Genomic DNA, 12,552 nt, shown 5'->3' with positions numbered 1-12,552 from the left:
CACACACACACACACGAATGAGAGAGAGAGAGAGAACGGGGCAGGGGCTGAGATGTAGCTCAGTGATAGAATGACCCTGGGTTCAATCCCCAGTATGGAGCAGGGTCGGGGGATGTGGCAGAGTGTTGGAGAGAGGCTTCTGGGAACTGACCTGAGCAGAAGTTTTGGGAGGTGCCTCCCACAAGCCTCATAGTTATCTCCAGGAAGAGTTCCTGGCAGAGAAGACAGCCAGCTCCCTTCAAAGGCCCTGAGGTGGCTAAAGTGGTCAGGGAACAGCCAGGAGGGCCATAGAGGAGGAGGAGAAGGAGGAAGAATGGTGTGGGCCTTGGCAGTTAGTGAGGTAGGAGGATGTGATTGGTGATTCGGGTGCCCTCTGATGGCTTTAGGGGAACAGATGGTGCCTGAGTCATGAACTGTCCAGAACCCTGCAGGGGCAGGACTAGGATGGTGGAGCTCCTCTGCAGATAAAGTTGGTGGTAACTACTGCTGAGCAGATGGGGAAGGTTGTTGATACACGTTCAATCTTTCGTTTTGTTTTGAAATGGGGCCTGACTCATTGCCCAGTTGACCTGGAACTCAGGCTCAAGGAATCTTCCCACCTCCGGCTCCTGAGTAGCTGGGACTGTAGGTACGTCACCACACCTGGCTCAGGTACACATTATCAGAAATGACTGGGCTTAGGCCCCAGAAGGGGAAGCCAGTGGGTGGCCACCTATTCCCACTACGTAGCCCTAGGATCTCACGGGCAGGATGTCCTGCCTCAGAGAACCAACTCATCCATTGTGGGCCTAACATGGGTTGCTGCCTTTGGAAACAAGGAAAAGTCGGTAGTTAACAGCATGGAATTTCTAGAGAAATCATTTCAAGATTTCATAAAGAGGGCTGGAGCTGTGGCTCAGCAGTAGTGCACTTACCTGGCATGTTTGAGGCTCTGAGTTAGATTCTCAGCACCGCATATATAAGTAACTTAAAGGTCTATCAACAACTAAAAGAATATTAAAAAAAAAAAATTTCATAAAGAATAAGAACCACATGGATTTCTTTGAGGGGGCCAGAACTGGCCTGAGTTTAAGGGAAAGGATAACGTGTGCCCGACCTGTAACTAGCACCAAGAAGGCCAAGTGGCAGAAGGTGTTATATGAGTGGTGGCCCTTCCCTGATAACTATGTGGACCGTTGGTTCCTGGAAGAGCTTTGGAAAAACATTTATGCCCAGAAATGCCAACACTGGGCTGTGGTATTCAAGTCCAAGTGTGGTGATACAACAGCTGTGCAGCGTGTGTCTCTGTGCTCAGCTGGTATATACAGATGAGGGTCTTCTGGTCCCCACTGGCTTTTTAGAACTGGCCTGGCATCTTCATTGATGGTTATGTTTTGTTCATCCCCCATCAATGAAGGTGAAGGGCGGAAGAAGAGCGGGGAGACCCATGGGCTATCCGAGTGCCCTGGTCTTCATTGCTTTCACCTACAGTTTCTCACCAGTGCGGAAGACCCTGACAGAGTCCATTAGTACTGACACCATCTGTGTCTTGTCAGTCTTCATGCTGTTGGGCCACCTCATTTTTGACTGGGGCCAAACCTGCCATTGTATCCAGAACACTGTCCTCGAACATGGCCCTCTTTGCTTCTCTCTGGCCTCACATCTTCCCTGGTCCCTACATATCTTCATCATGGTGATGAAGTTGCCATCCAGATTTTTGCACTGTGGCCCATGCTACAGAAGAAACCAATGGTGGGGGTCACACTGCTTTTTGCATTTTCAGCCTGCTGTCCTTTAGTGTGAGGGAGCCAGTCTTTGCTTTTTTGCTGGTTTCCGTCTCTCATCTCTGCCCTTTCTACCTCATTTGCTGGCCACTTTTTCAAGAAAATACCCATGGGCCTTGGGATGAAGCTGAAATCAAAGATGCCTGTTCCAGGTTCCTCAGCCAAGTTAGGGTAGCATGGCTTCCTAACTAGCATAACCGAGGGCAGAGCCCATTCTGGAAGCAGCAGGCTGGTGTGGATGAGAACAGAGGTCAGAAGGAACCAAAGGCTTGGGTGGTGAGTGCTTACCTGTTCTGTCATTTTATGATGAAAAAGTTTTCTGGTGCCCTCTTGAGACGAAGTGATGTGGTGGCTACAAAAGTAGTAACATCCCTCCAAAAAAAAAAAAGGAAAAAGAAAGAAAGAAATGATTGGGCCCCAAAGAGTTTCAGTTTGGGGATATTTTTCCTATTTTGGGAGATCTGCATATACATGAGATATCTTGGGGAAGATACTCAAGTCTAAAGATGAAATTCATTGATATTTTGTATACACACAGCTTGAAGCTTCCCTAGAACAAAGAACTTTTGAGGGCTTCCTTTGGCTGACCCAGCCCTCAGTCTCTTTGGCTAATGTCCTGCTTCTTCGACTGCCTGTCTGATGACCGGCTGACCAGGCCCACCCTGCCCTTCCCTACAGCGCAATGGGGCTGACTATGCTGTCTACATCAACACGGCCCAGGAGTTTGATGGTTCAGATTCGGGTGCCCGGCCGGATGAGGCTGTCTCTTGGGGCAAGATCCGGATGGATGCACAGCCAGTCAAGGTAGAGGCTGGCTGGGTGGAGTGCAGGGTCTCCTGGGCTGTGGCCATGGGTTTGAGGCTCACCTAGGTCCCCTCTACAGGTCTATGCTGACGCCTCCCTGGTCTTCCCCCTGCTTGTGGCTGAAACCTTTGCCAAGAAGGCAGGTGCTTTCATGGCTGAGAAGAATGAGGACTGAGTGGATGCAGCCCCTGAAGGCCTCACCCCTCCTCTATTTATTAATTTGCAGACTCTGCCCCTCTCCCACTCCTTGGCCTGCAGCATCTCTAGAATAAAGAGTGCCTGGCAGCCGTTTGCAGTTGTCTTGGTTCTTGGATCTGGTGGCAGTCCCAGGCCTAGCCTGCTCCACCTTCCGCCTCATAGGCCTCTTCTCGCCAGCACTGGATTCTGCCTGCCATGGCGGTCAGCAGGCAGGGCTCTGTGGGATGGAAGGCCAGTGACTGCACAACACCGGGACCCACAGGTAGGGCCAGCGCCAGGGAACCCTGTGGAGGGAACGGTAGGGAGCAGGTTATCGGAGGTCTGGTTGTCCTGCTCCCCAAGATCCAGGCTAAAGCTTTCAATCACCAATCCATAGACATTTGGCCCCTGGCCTTTAATGGCCTCAACACCTCACTCCTTTTACCAGCAGGTCTTGGCTCTGCCTCTAGACCATGTCGTGATCACTGATTTTGCCTGCCTGGTGGCCTCCTGGCTTTTCTTCCTCTGACTGGACTCTGCCCTAGAGTTCCTAAAGGCTGGACACATCCAGGACAGGCCCTGGAGTTAAAACCATGCTCAGAGGCAGCTCAAGTTTCCTGAACTACAGCCTGATCTCATTCAGGGTCAGACGCTGCTGTTGGCTCTCCATCCAGGGGCCAGTCCAGCAGCTCTGCTCGGCACTCCCATCCCTATCTGACCTGGATTCTGCTGCTGACACATTTCCCAAAGTCTGCCTTCCTGGCCTGGTGTGTGCCCGCCTCTGAGCCTGAGCACGTGCTATTCCCTTTGCCTGGAATGTCCTTCTTGCTCCATCCTCACTCCTCCCAGCTCCAAGGCCTAATATTCTTTTTCAGGCATGGGCGTGACTGAGGGTAGCACAGGGCTGGGGCAGAGCAGTGCCCTGGCATGGAGCAGGGTGAGGGAGGCTCACCTCCACCAGGTCCCAGAAGAACACCTTCCCATCCTCGGAGCAGCTGACCACATGAGTGTCACGCTCACTCAGGCAGCAGTCCAGCTTGTACTGCTTGTTCTGATGGCCTGTGTACCTGGGGGTGAGTGGGATCAGAGGGGCTTGCTCCTCTGATCAAGGGGTGGGGTGGGGGGAAGGCCCATGACCGTGGACACTCACTCGCCCAGCAGCTCGCCGGTGTCTTTGTCCAGAAGCCGCAGGGTAGAATCCAGGCTAGACACCAGCAAGCACTGCCCATCCCGGCTGAAGCAGGCACAGGTGATGGGGCCTGGGGGAGAATGGGCAGGCCGCTGAGGCTGCAGTGCTCCTGACTGGCCCACTGTTGTCCCTGCCTGTCCCCAGTGCCACAAAACTCACTGCCCACGTAGTCCGAGAAGAGCTGCCCCATCCTCAGGTCGTAACGCCTCACGCGGCCGTCCACAGATCTGCAGAAGCGGGTAGAGCCAGCTGAAGCACAGGCTGGGGCCGGGGGCTCTGTGGCAACCTCAGTGGCCCTGTGTCTTCCCAGCTGGCCAGACCCTGACAGGCAAGGCTAGGTTTACAGTTCCTGGACACAAATGAGATTCTGAACCAAACGGCTTTCCTTTTTTTCTTTTCTTTCTTGTGATATAGGATATTCCCTGAACCTGGGGGTTCTTTACCATGAAATACATCTCTAGTCCCCACAACCTTTGTTTTTTGAGACACGGTCTTGTCAAGTTGCCCAGGTTGGCCTTGAACTTGGGATCCTTCTGCCTTGGCCTCTGGAGTTGTAGCTGGGACTACAAGTATGCACCATTGTGCCTGCTGAGGCAATGGCTCTATAGCTCAGGCCCAGGACTAACTGGTCCCATTCCATCTGTTTCCAAGATCCACAGCCCCCTTTTTCAAGCCCATGGAGCCCCTCAGGACCACCCTTTCCCCATGCTCTCCAGATCACCCTCCAGCAGCCCTCCTTATCCACAGGCCCACACCCATGGACTCAAATAACTGAAGATGAAAAGTATTTTGACTTGGGGTTAGGGAGGCAGCTCAGTGTTCGAATGCTTGAGCATGTGCACACCCTGGGTTCAATCCTCTGTACTGCAAAAAAGCAAAAGGGATTCTGTGATCTTTTTTCCCTGTCATTGTTCCCTAACAATACAGTATAACAACTGTTTGCATAGTGTTTATCTCAGGTATTACAAGTCATCCAGAGATAATACAGGAGGATGTGAGTGGGTTCTACGCAAATACTATGCTATCCTCTAGAAGGGATTTGAGCATCCTTGAATCGATTGAACCCAGAAGTACTCTACCACTGAGCTACATCACAGCCCTTTTTATTTAAGGGAGGCTCTCACTAAGTTGCTAAGGGCCTAAGTTGCTGAGGCTGGCCTTGAACTGGCTGGCCTTCGAGTTACTGGGATTACAGGTGTGTGCCCATGCCCAGCAAGCATCCCTGGATTCTCATATCCACTATGAAATCGGTGTCCTGCAGATACTGAAAGATGGCTCTGGTCTCAGAACCTGACCCTTTTCTTCCCCCTCCAGCATCATCTCCTTGGCTGCTCTGGCCTCCCTGTACCAGTCCTCAAGTGTCTATGATAAAATTCTTTTGAAAGTACAGGTGCTGGGGCTAGGGATATAGCTCTGCTTGTAGAGTGCTTGCCTCACATGCATAGGCCCTGGGGCTGGGGCTGGGGCTCAGCAGTAGAGCGCCTGCCTCGCAGGTGTGAGGCACTGGGTTCAATCCTCAGCACCACATATAAATAAACAAACAAAATAAAGATATTGTGTCCATGTATAACTAATATATATATATCTCACACACACACACACACACACACACACACACTCAGTATGAGTCATCTGAGTAGTTCCTCCTGATGGCCCTGTGAGGAACTGCCTCTTTCCCTTTCCTATTGAGGAAAGAGGTTAGTTCCTTCTCAAACCACACTCAGGCTGAGTATATAATATGTATGTAAATATATTTTTGCATGTGTATATATGTATATATATGTGTGTACATATATATATATCTATATATACACATACATACATACACTCAAACTACACTGAGTATATATGTACACACACACACACAGAAAGAAACCTGGCCTTCCCTTGCTCAGAAAAGTAAATGTTCAGATTCTTCCTAAGGCGCTTAGACCCTCTGCAGGTGGTTCTGACCACTTCCTGGTTTCATCTCTGTCCTCATTCCTCCATGGTCTTGGGCATCACGCTGCCTTCAGTCTGGCCAGGTGCTTCTCAATGCACTTGTTCTTTTTTTTTTTTTTTTTTTTCTTGTATCAGGGATTGAACCAGGAGTGCTTAACCACTGAACCATACCCCAACCCTTTTTATTTCTTATCTTGAGACAGGGTCTCCCTAAGTTGCGTAGGACCTCTCTAAGTTAATGATGCTGGCATTGAACACACAATCCTCCTGCCTCAGCCTCCCTAGCAGCTGGGTGTGTGCCACCAGCCCACCAGTGTACTTGCTCTTGCTCCAGTTCTCCACTGGGTGGCCCCTCAGCTTCCAAGTCTCGGCCTTTCCAGGGCCTTCTCCACACCTCCCACCCATGATCTAAAGGGCCCCCAAGTTGGTTTCTCCTGCTACCCCATCCTTTCCCTTGACCCTCACCACCGCTAATTTAATTATATTAGGTCTATTTATTTCTCCACTGGTTGTCCATTTGTCCTGCTAGAAGGAGCTCCTATGGGGCAGGGGCCAGGTCTGGCTGGTTCGTGGCTGTGACCCCAGCATCCGATTCCAAGCCTGCTATGAAGCCTGGAAACCTGAATGAAGGGATGTGTTAAGCCTGGGTGTGGCAAAAATGACATCCAGGTGGGGCTGGGACCACATGGCACTTGGCTGCCTGAGTGTGGTTTGAGAAGAAACTAATCTCCTTCCTCAATAGGAAAGGGAAAGAGGCAGCTCCTCACAGGGCCATCAGAAGAAACTACTCAGATGACTCAGTTAACATACACACCGAGTGATTCTGGGGCCAGGCCCTGTATGGAGGCCAGGGGCACAGCCCGGGCCAAGCCATATGCACTTTCTGCCATGGTGGAGCCAGCACTGCCCAAGGGAGATACAGAAAGGCCTCCTGGAGTAGGTAACATCCAAACTGGGATTTGTATAGGGGTTGAACCCAGGGTCTCAAACATCGCAGGCAAGGGCTCAACCACTGAGCTCCATTCCAAGGCCTTTGTTAAATTTTAGTTTGAGCCATAATTCCAGTGATTCAACAGGCTGAGGCAGGAGGATTGCAGATTCAAGGCCAGCCTCAGCAACTTAGTGAGGCCCTGTCTCAAAATAGAAAATGAAAGGGGCTGGTGGTGTGGCTCAGTGGTTGAGTTCCCCAGGGTTCAATCCCTGGTATATATATGTAAACAAATAAATGGAAGAAAGTAAGTTTGAGGCCTGAACCCTCATCCACTTAGACCCTGTCTCAAAATAAAAAATAAGAGGCTGAGGTTGTGGCTCACTGGTAGAGCACTTCCCTGGCATGTGTGAGGTACTGGGTTTGTCTGTCAGCACCGCATATAAATAAATGAATAAAATAAAGATCCATAAAAATTTTAAAAAGGGCTGGTGATGAAGCTCAGTGGCAAACATTCCTGGGTTAGATCCCTAGTACCAAACATAAATGAATAAATAAATGGATTTAAAAGATTTTAGTTTTGAGCCAGGTGTAGCCTATAACCCCAGCAACCTGAAAGGCTGAGGCAGGAGGATCATAAGTTTGAGGACAGCCTTAACAACTCAGTAAGGCCCCAAGGAATTTAGCAAGATCCTATCTTAAAAAGATTCTGGGTATGTGGTGGCTCCATGATTACACATCCCTGGGTTCAATCCCTAGCACTCCCACCCCCAAAGAACATAATAAAGTTAAATAAATGAATTATTTATAAAATTTTAGTTTTGAGACAGTCTCACTAAGTTGCCCAGGCTAACTTTAGGCTTGGAATCCTCCTGCCTCAGTCTTCCAAGTAGCTAGGATTATAAGCCTATCCCACTAGGTCAGCTTGTAAGAGACCTTTGTTTTGGACTAAGTTCCTACACTGGGCCCAGCTGACAAGGCTGGAAAATCAAAATGGAGTCACACAGGCTAAAGTTCCACATCACCAAACTAAAACTATTATCATTTGACTTTCTGAAAAATCAGGAGAAGATAGCCAAATTTCCCCAAACAGGCCAGTTTAAATTGATAAGTGTCCTCTGCCTTAATCCTTATATAAAGAAAATAATCTGATGTTAATTATTTTTTCAATGATATGTTTGCCCATCAGAAAGTAACCTTACCTTCTTTTTTTATTTTTTGATGTTTGCCATTTGGACCTTGTACAGTATTCTACCATTGAGCTATAGCCCCAGTCCCAGAAAATAACTTTATTTATTTATTTATTTTTCAGTACTGGGGATCAAAATTAGGGCCTTGAACATGTCAGCACTCTATCACAAGCTATGGCCTCAGTATTATAAAGTGACTTTGAGATGACTAATCTGTTTTTTGGTCTTTGCTTCTGCTTTCTTCAGCCACTCTCTGTGTATAAACCAACCTCTTCTACAGCACTTATTCTGTTTTACAGAATGAAGTACTACCCAATTCTAGAGTAAAAATAAAACAATTAAGATCTGGGCTAGGGGTGTAGCTAAGTAGTGGAGCACTTGCCTAGCATGATTACAGGTCTGTGGGTTTGAGCTTAGAACCACAACAAAAGATCTTTCAGCTAACTGGGCAGGTATACCTGTAGTCTCAGTTACTTGGGAGGCTGAAATAGGAAGATTCCTTGATCCTAAGAGGGTCAGACTGGGCAATGTAGTGAGAAACCATCTCTCTCTCTCTTTCTCTTTTTTTAAATGTTTTTTAATTGTTAATGGACCTTTATTTTATTTATTTGCTGAGTATCGAACCAGTGCCTCATGCATGCTAGGCAAGTGCGCTACCACTGAGCCACAACCCCAGTCCCAAGAAACCATCTCTTTAAGGGAAGGAAACAAACCTTAAAATTGTAATTTTTGTCCCAGGACAAAGAGAACAGCTTCTGGGTCTGTATTCCCCCACACACACATTTTTTTTTTATTGGTGCATTGTTATTGTACATAATGATAAGATTTGTTATTACATATTCATATATGTACACAGTATGGGACTGTTTCAGCCCAAATCCTTCATGTGGTAGCAATGGCTCTCCCTAGGGTGGGGCAGTCCTACATGGAATTGAAAAAAATAATTGTGTCCTGCAACAAAGCTACCCTGTGCGAGTAGGCCTTTCCCCTATTTCTCCATTTTGTTCACTGCTGTATGGCCACTAAGGAAGTATCTACTATGCAGTAAGTGCTCAAATACACTGAGTAAGTAGTGGAGACAGTCCAAGCAGAGGAAGAACAAGTGAAAATGTCCTGAGGTGGGCGCATGACTGGCATTTTTAACAGAAATGAAGCCCAAGGATGAATAAAAGTTGAGGGATCAGCAATGGACACACTGGGCAGGGCCTTGTGCATGCTAATAAAGAGAGCAGTGTTTTTTGCTTTTTTGCATTGATGGGGATGGAACCCACTGAACAACACCTCCCAGTTCTAAGAGCAGATTTTAATCTAAGTGTAGAGGCAGCTAGGATCTCAGTGACACTGGGAGAGGGGTAAGGTCCTAGATCTACTTACCCTGCAAGAACCTCATGATCTGACACCTTCACACTAGATATGCCATCCCTCGCCTCATCCAGTGTCTGCACTGGCTCAGGCCTCCGTGAACGACAGTCCCAGCATCGGATACTGGAATCAATAGAGCCTGGGAGTCCAGCATAAAGGTGAGATTAGATGTGGAGCTGCAAGCACTGTCCACTGCCCACCGAGGTTCCAGACTCACCAGACAGTATGAGTGTAGCTTCTTCATTAAACTGCACTGTGTTCACCTTCTAAGAAACAGGAATTGCTACTCAGGAGGATTGGGATGATGACAGGATTCTCAGTGTCGGTTAAAGCAAGGGCACATGGTAGAAGTGGAGAGATGAAAGGTTCTGGGCAAATGGCAGGACAGAGCTTGGGGACTAACTGACCATGGGGGAGAGACTCTAGTGGGCAGATGTTCTTGGCATCACCCACGTGCTAACGGTCCCCTCCATCATGCACGCTCTAATGAGGGTCTCGAAGCTTGAACTTACCCCCGCGTGGCCCCGGAATTTGCGCACGACCTGCCCGGATGCCACATCCCATAGCACCACAGCTTTGTCCCCGCCGCCGGAGCAGAGATTGCTATTGTCAAAGGAACTGGGGTGCAGGAGAGAAGGTCAACGTCGACTTCCAATCCCGGCCTCAGCGCTCCCATCCCGGCTGGTCCCCGGCTCACCCGGCCGCATCCAGCACCTCGTAGCCGTGGCCGCTGTAGGTACGGAGTAGCGTCCCCCGCAGTGGGTTCCAGAGCTTCAGGGTCTTGTCGCTGCCGCACGTCAGGCAGTAATTGCCATCCACTGGGGAACAAGAGGAGGGGGTTCTGGGCCGCTGGCCTCAGGAGGCGGGAGGACCCGAATGAAGATGAGGGCGCTCACCGTTAAATCTCACGGCTCGTACTGCCCCTTGCTCGCAGTCCAGCGTCTTCAACCGTTTCTGCGGCAGCTCCGGGCCCCGAGGCTTTGGCTCAGGGAAAGCCATAGTCTCGGACCCCTTCCTCACCGCCTAGCAACGGGGGATTTGGAGGCTTTGGGTGTAACCTTATTATTGTTCCCCATTCCTTTCACTTCCGGGTTCAAATTTTCAGTATTTTGGTGACAGTATTGGGAATACTAAAACCCATTTTCAGTTTTTTTCCTCCTCCTCATTTTCAGGGGCTTTTTTGTTGTTTTTTCATGCTCTCATTCTCCGTCCTCTGACTGCAGGTAGTCCTGGCCTCCGCGGTTAGGAACCGAACCGCGAGGGCTGAGCGCGTTACTCTAAAAACCACCCACCATTCCCACGCCGGAAGCTGCAACTCCCGCGGCGGAAGAGGCGCGACTTGATCTTCAACTCGCTATGTCCACGAACAATATGTCGGACCCACGGAGGCCAAACAAAGTGCTGAGGTGGGGACTCCAGCGTCATGGCAATAGGGCTTAGGTTGTGGGTTCAGGTCGGGGCCTAAGAAGGTGCTTGTTCATTACAGTGACGTGACTTGAGCGCCCCTGACTCTTGGGCCTCTTGCAGGTACAAGCCCCCGCCGAGCGAGTGTAATCCAGCCTTGGACGACCCGACACCGGACTACATGAACCTGCTAGGCATGATCTTCAGCATGTGCGGCCTCATGCTTAAGGTGGGCGGAGCTGTGTTTCCGTGGGAGTTGCTCCGCCAGAGAATGAGGTCTGGGGGCGGGTTCGGAATGAAGAGGGGCGTCTGACTGCTGCGGAGGGGGCGTGGCCTGAAAGTTGCCTTGGGCGGGGTTGACGTAGCCCACACTGGGGAAAGCTCGGGCCTGGGGCAGAATTGGGGAGGGGTGGGTTTGAGAATGGAGCCTGGCTTTGAAGCAACTTTGAAGGAACTGATGGAAAAATGACAGGTGGGGAATCTCTAAGGCTAGTCTTCTTGAGTCTACGGGGATATGATATGGCCTCAGAGATGCATGCCAGGTCGTAGCACCAGAAACCTATGGGGTGGGACTAAGGGCCTCCTGAGGGGCAAGATCCAAGCTGTGCAAAGGAAAATCATTGGTGCCTGAGGATGTCATTTGTAGGGATTCTTGGCATGCTTCTCACCCAGCTAACCACAACACACCTACCTTTCCCCAGCTGAAGTGGTGTGCTTGGGTCGCTGTCTACTGCTCCTTCATCAGCTTTGCCAACTCCCGGAGCTCTGAGGACACTAAGCAGATGATGAGTAGCTTCATGTGAGGCTTGGCGTAGAGAGGGAGGGACTCCTGCATTAGGGGAGGGGGGGACCCATGCCTATCATCTGGGACTGACTCTTCTTGCCTATCTCAGGCTGTCCATCTCTGCCGTGGTGATGTCATATCTGCAGAATCCTCAGCCCATGACACCCCCCTGGTGATGTCAGCGTAGAGGGGTCTCATCTGGACCCTCTCTATTCACCTTCTCCCTGGCCTGGCCTTTGGCTACTCAACCTTCTGCACTCAGCTGCTGACTTGGACTTCCCTGAGTGAGGTGCTCTCAGGGTCCCCAGTTGGACAGAGGAAACTTGGCCCTTTCCCTTGGGTCCCACTTCTGCTGGGGCACTGAGGGGGAAAAACAGGCCTATACTTCCTGTCTCCCCTACCCTGCCTGCTACTGGGGGAGATGCTGTTCATGTTTCTAGGTGTGTTCACTCATTTTCTTGTTGAAACTGTTAATAAAAGTTTCTCTCTCTGGCTGTCCTCTGTAACCTGTCTCTTATGTTCACAAAGCTGAGAAAAAGACTTCAGCTCCTCCACTCAGGCCTCTGTGGAACCCCAGTCTGGAGCCTTTTGGTAGTTCAAACCCTCCTTTCACAAACTTCACGACTTAAGTCAAGTGCCAGGTGACCCTTGTCCTCTGGCAACTCAGCTGATGGCTCTGCTGACCTGTGCAATCTGTGCTTTGGTTTTCTTAGACCAGGACTAGAGTAATGTCTGCAAACTGGATGGACTGATAGCAACTGGAAAGGGCATAAAAGACTCAGGGTCCTGTACCACCTGTAAGGCCCTCCCACCTTACTGGAGGGTCTAGAGATCCATTCCAAAGGCTGGGTGCCTGTCATCCCCAACATTCCAAGGACGGGTTGTTTACCCGATGTCTCTAAACTACAGGACAGAACAAGACCTTCATCAACCCTTCTAGCCAAGCTAGGTGCCTACAGGACTCCAGTCCTGAAAGCAGCCCCTAGTATCCCACGCACACGTTCCACCCC

General features: G+C 50.0%; 3 protein-coding genes and 1 long non-coding RNA gene across 6 annotated transcripts in view; 2 read left to right on the top strand and 2 right to left on the bottom strand.

Moving 5' to 3' along the window:
• Positions 1-2,858, top strand: part of Dhps (deoxyhypusine synthase) — a 7,733-nt gene extending 4,875 nt beyond the window's left edge. Inside the window, exons 8-9 of one of the 3 annotated variants that reach the window (XR_007344427.1) lie at positions 1,864-2,039; positions 2,442-2,526. Coding sequence is in view for 2 of the 3 variants with exons in the window: in XM_015489083.2 (XP_015344569.1) it covers positions 2,442-2,567; positions 2,647-2,742 (222 nt within the window). In the remaining variant the exon portion in view is untranslated. Of the gene's footprint in view, positions 1-1,863; positions 2,040-2,301; positions 2,568-2,646 lie in introns of those variants that run through there. The other 2 variants (XM_015489083.2, XM_015489084.2) reach the window with 2 other exon arrangements.
• LOC125613830 lies at positions 1,038-2,101 on the bottom strand. Its single transcript, XR_007344428.1, has 2 exons — positions 2,052-2,101; positions 1,038-1,890 (listed from the first exon to the last, which is right to left on the bottom strand). It is a non-coding gene; the product is annotated as an uncharacterized LOC125613830 (long non-coding RNA).
• Wdr83 (WD repeat domain 83) lies at positions 2,724-10,487 on the bottom strand. Its single transcript, XM_015489087.2, has 9 exons — positions 10,251-10,487; positions 10,052-10,172; positions 9,867-9,972; positions 9,572-9,620; positions 9,367-9,493; positions 4,093-4,160; positions 3,895-4,003; positions 3,697-3,811; positions 2,724-3,049 (listed from the first exon to the last, which is right to left on the bottom strand). The coding sequence occupies exons 1-9, from the start codon at positions 10,351-10,353 to the stop codon at positions 2,900-2,902; spliced, it is 948 nt and encodes a 315-aa protein (XP_015344573.1). The 5' UTR covers positions 10,354-10,487; the 3' UTR covers positions 2,724-2,899.
• Positions 10,488-10,533: 46 nt separating this feature from the next.
• Positions 10,534-12,036, top strand: Wdr83os (WD repeat domain 83 opposite strand). Its single transcript, XM_015489088.2, has 4 exons — positions 10,534-10,760; positions 10,882-10,987; positions 11,460-11,557; positions 11,652-12,036. Exons 1-4 carry the CDS (start codon positions 10,711-10,713, stop codon positions 11,716-11,718), a joined length of 321 nt encoding a protein of 106 aa, XP_015344574.1. The 5' UTR covers positions 10,534-10,710; the 3' UTR covers positions 11,719-12,036.
• Positions 12,037-12,552: the final 516 nt, after the last annotated feature.

This window comes from Marmota marmota, unplaced genomic scaffold (assembly GCF_001458135.2).
Source record: "Marmota marmota marmota unplaced genomic scaffold, marMar, whole genome shotgun sequence".
Taxonomy (NCBI): domain Eukaryota; kingdom Metazoa; phylum Chordata; class Mammalia; order Rodentia; family Sciuridae; genus Marmota; species Marmota marmota.
Note: the sequence above shows the minus strand (reverse complement) of the source record. Positions and strands in the feature narration are given on the sequence as shown.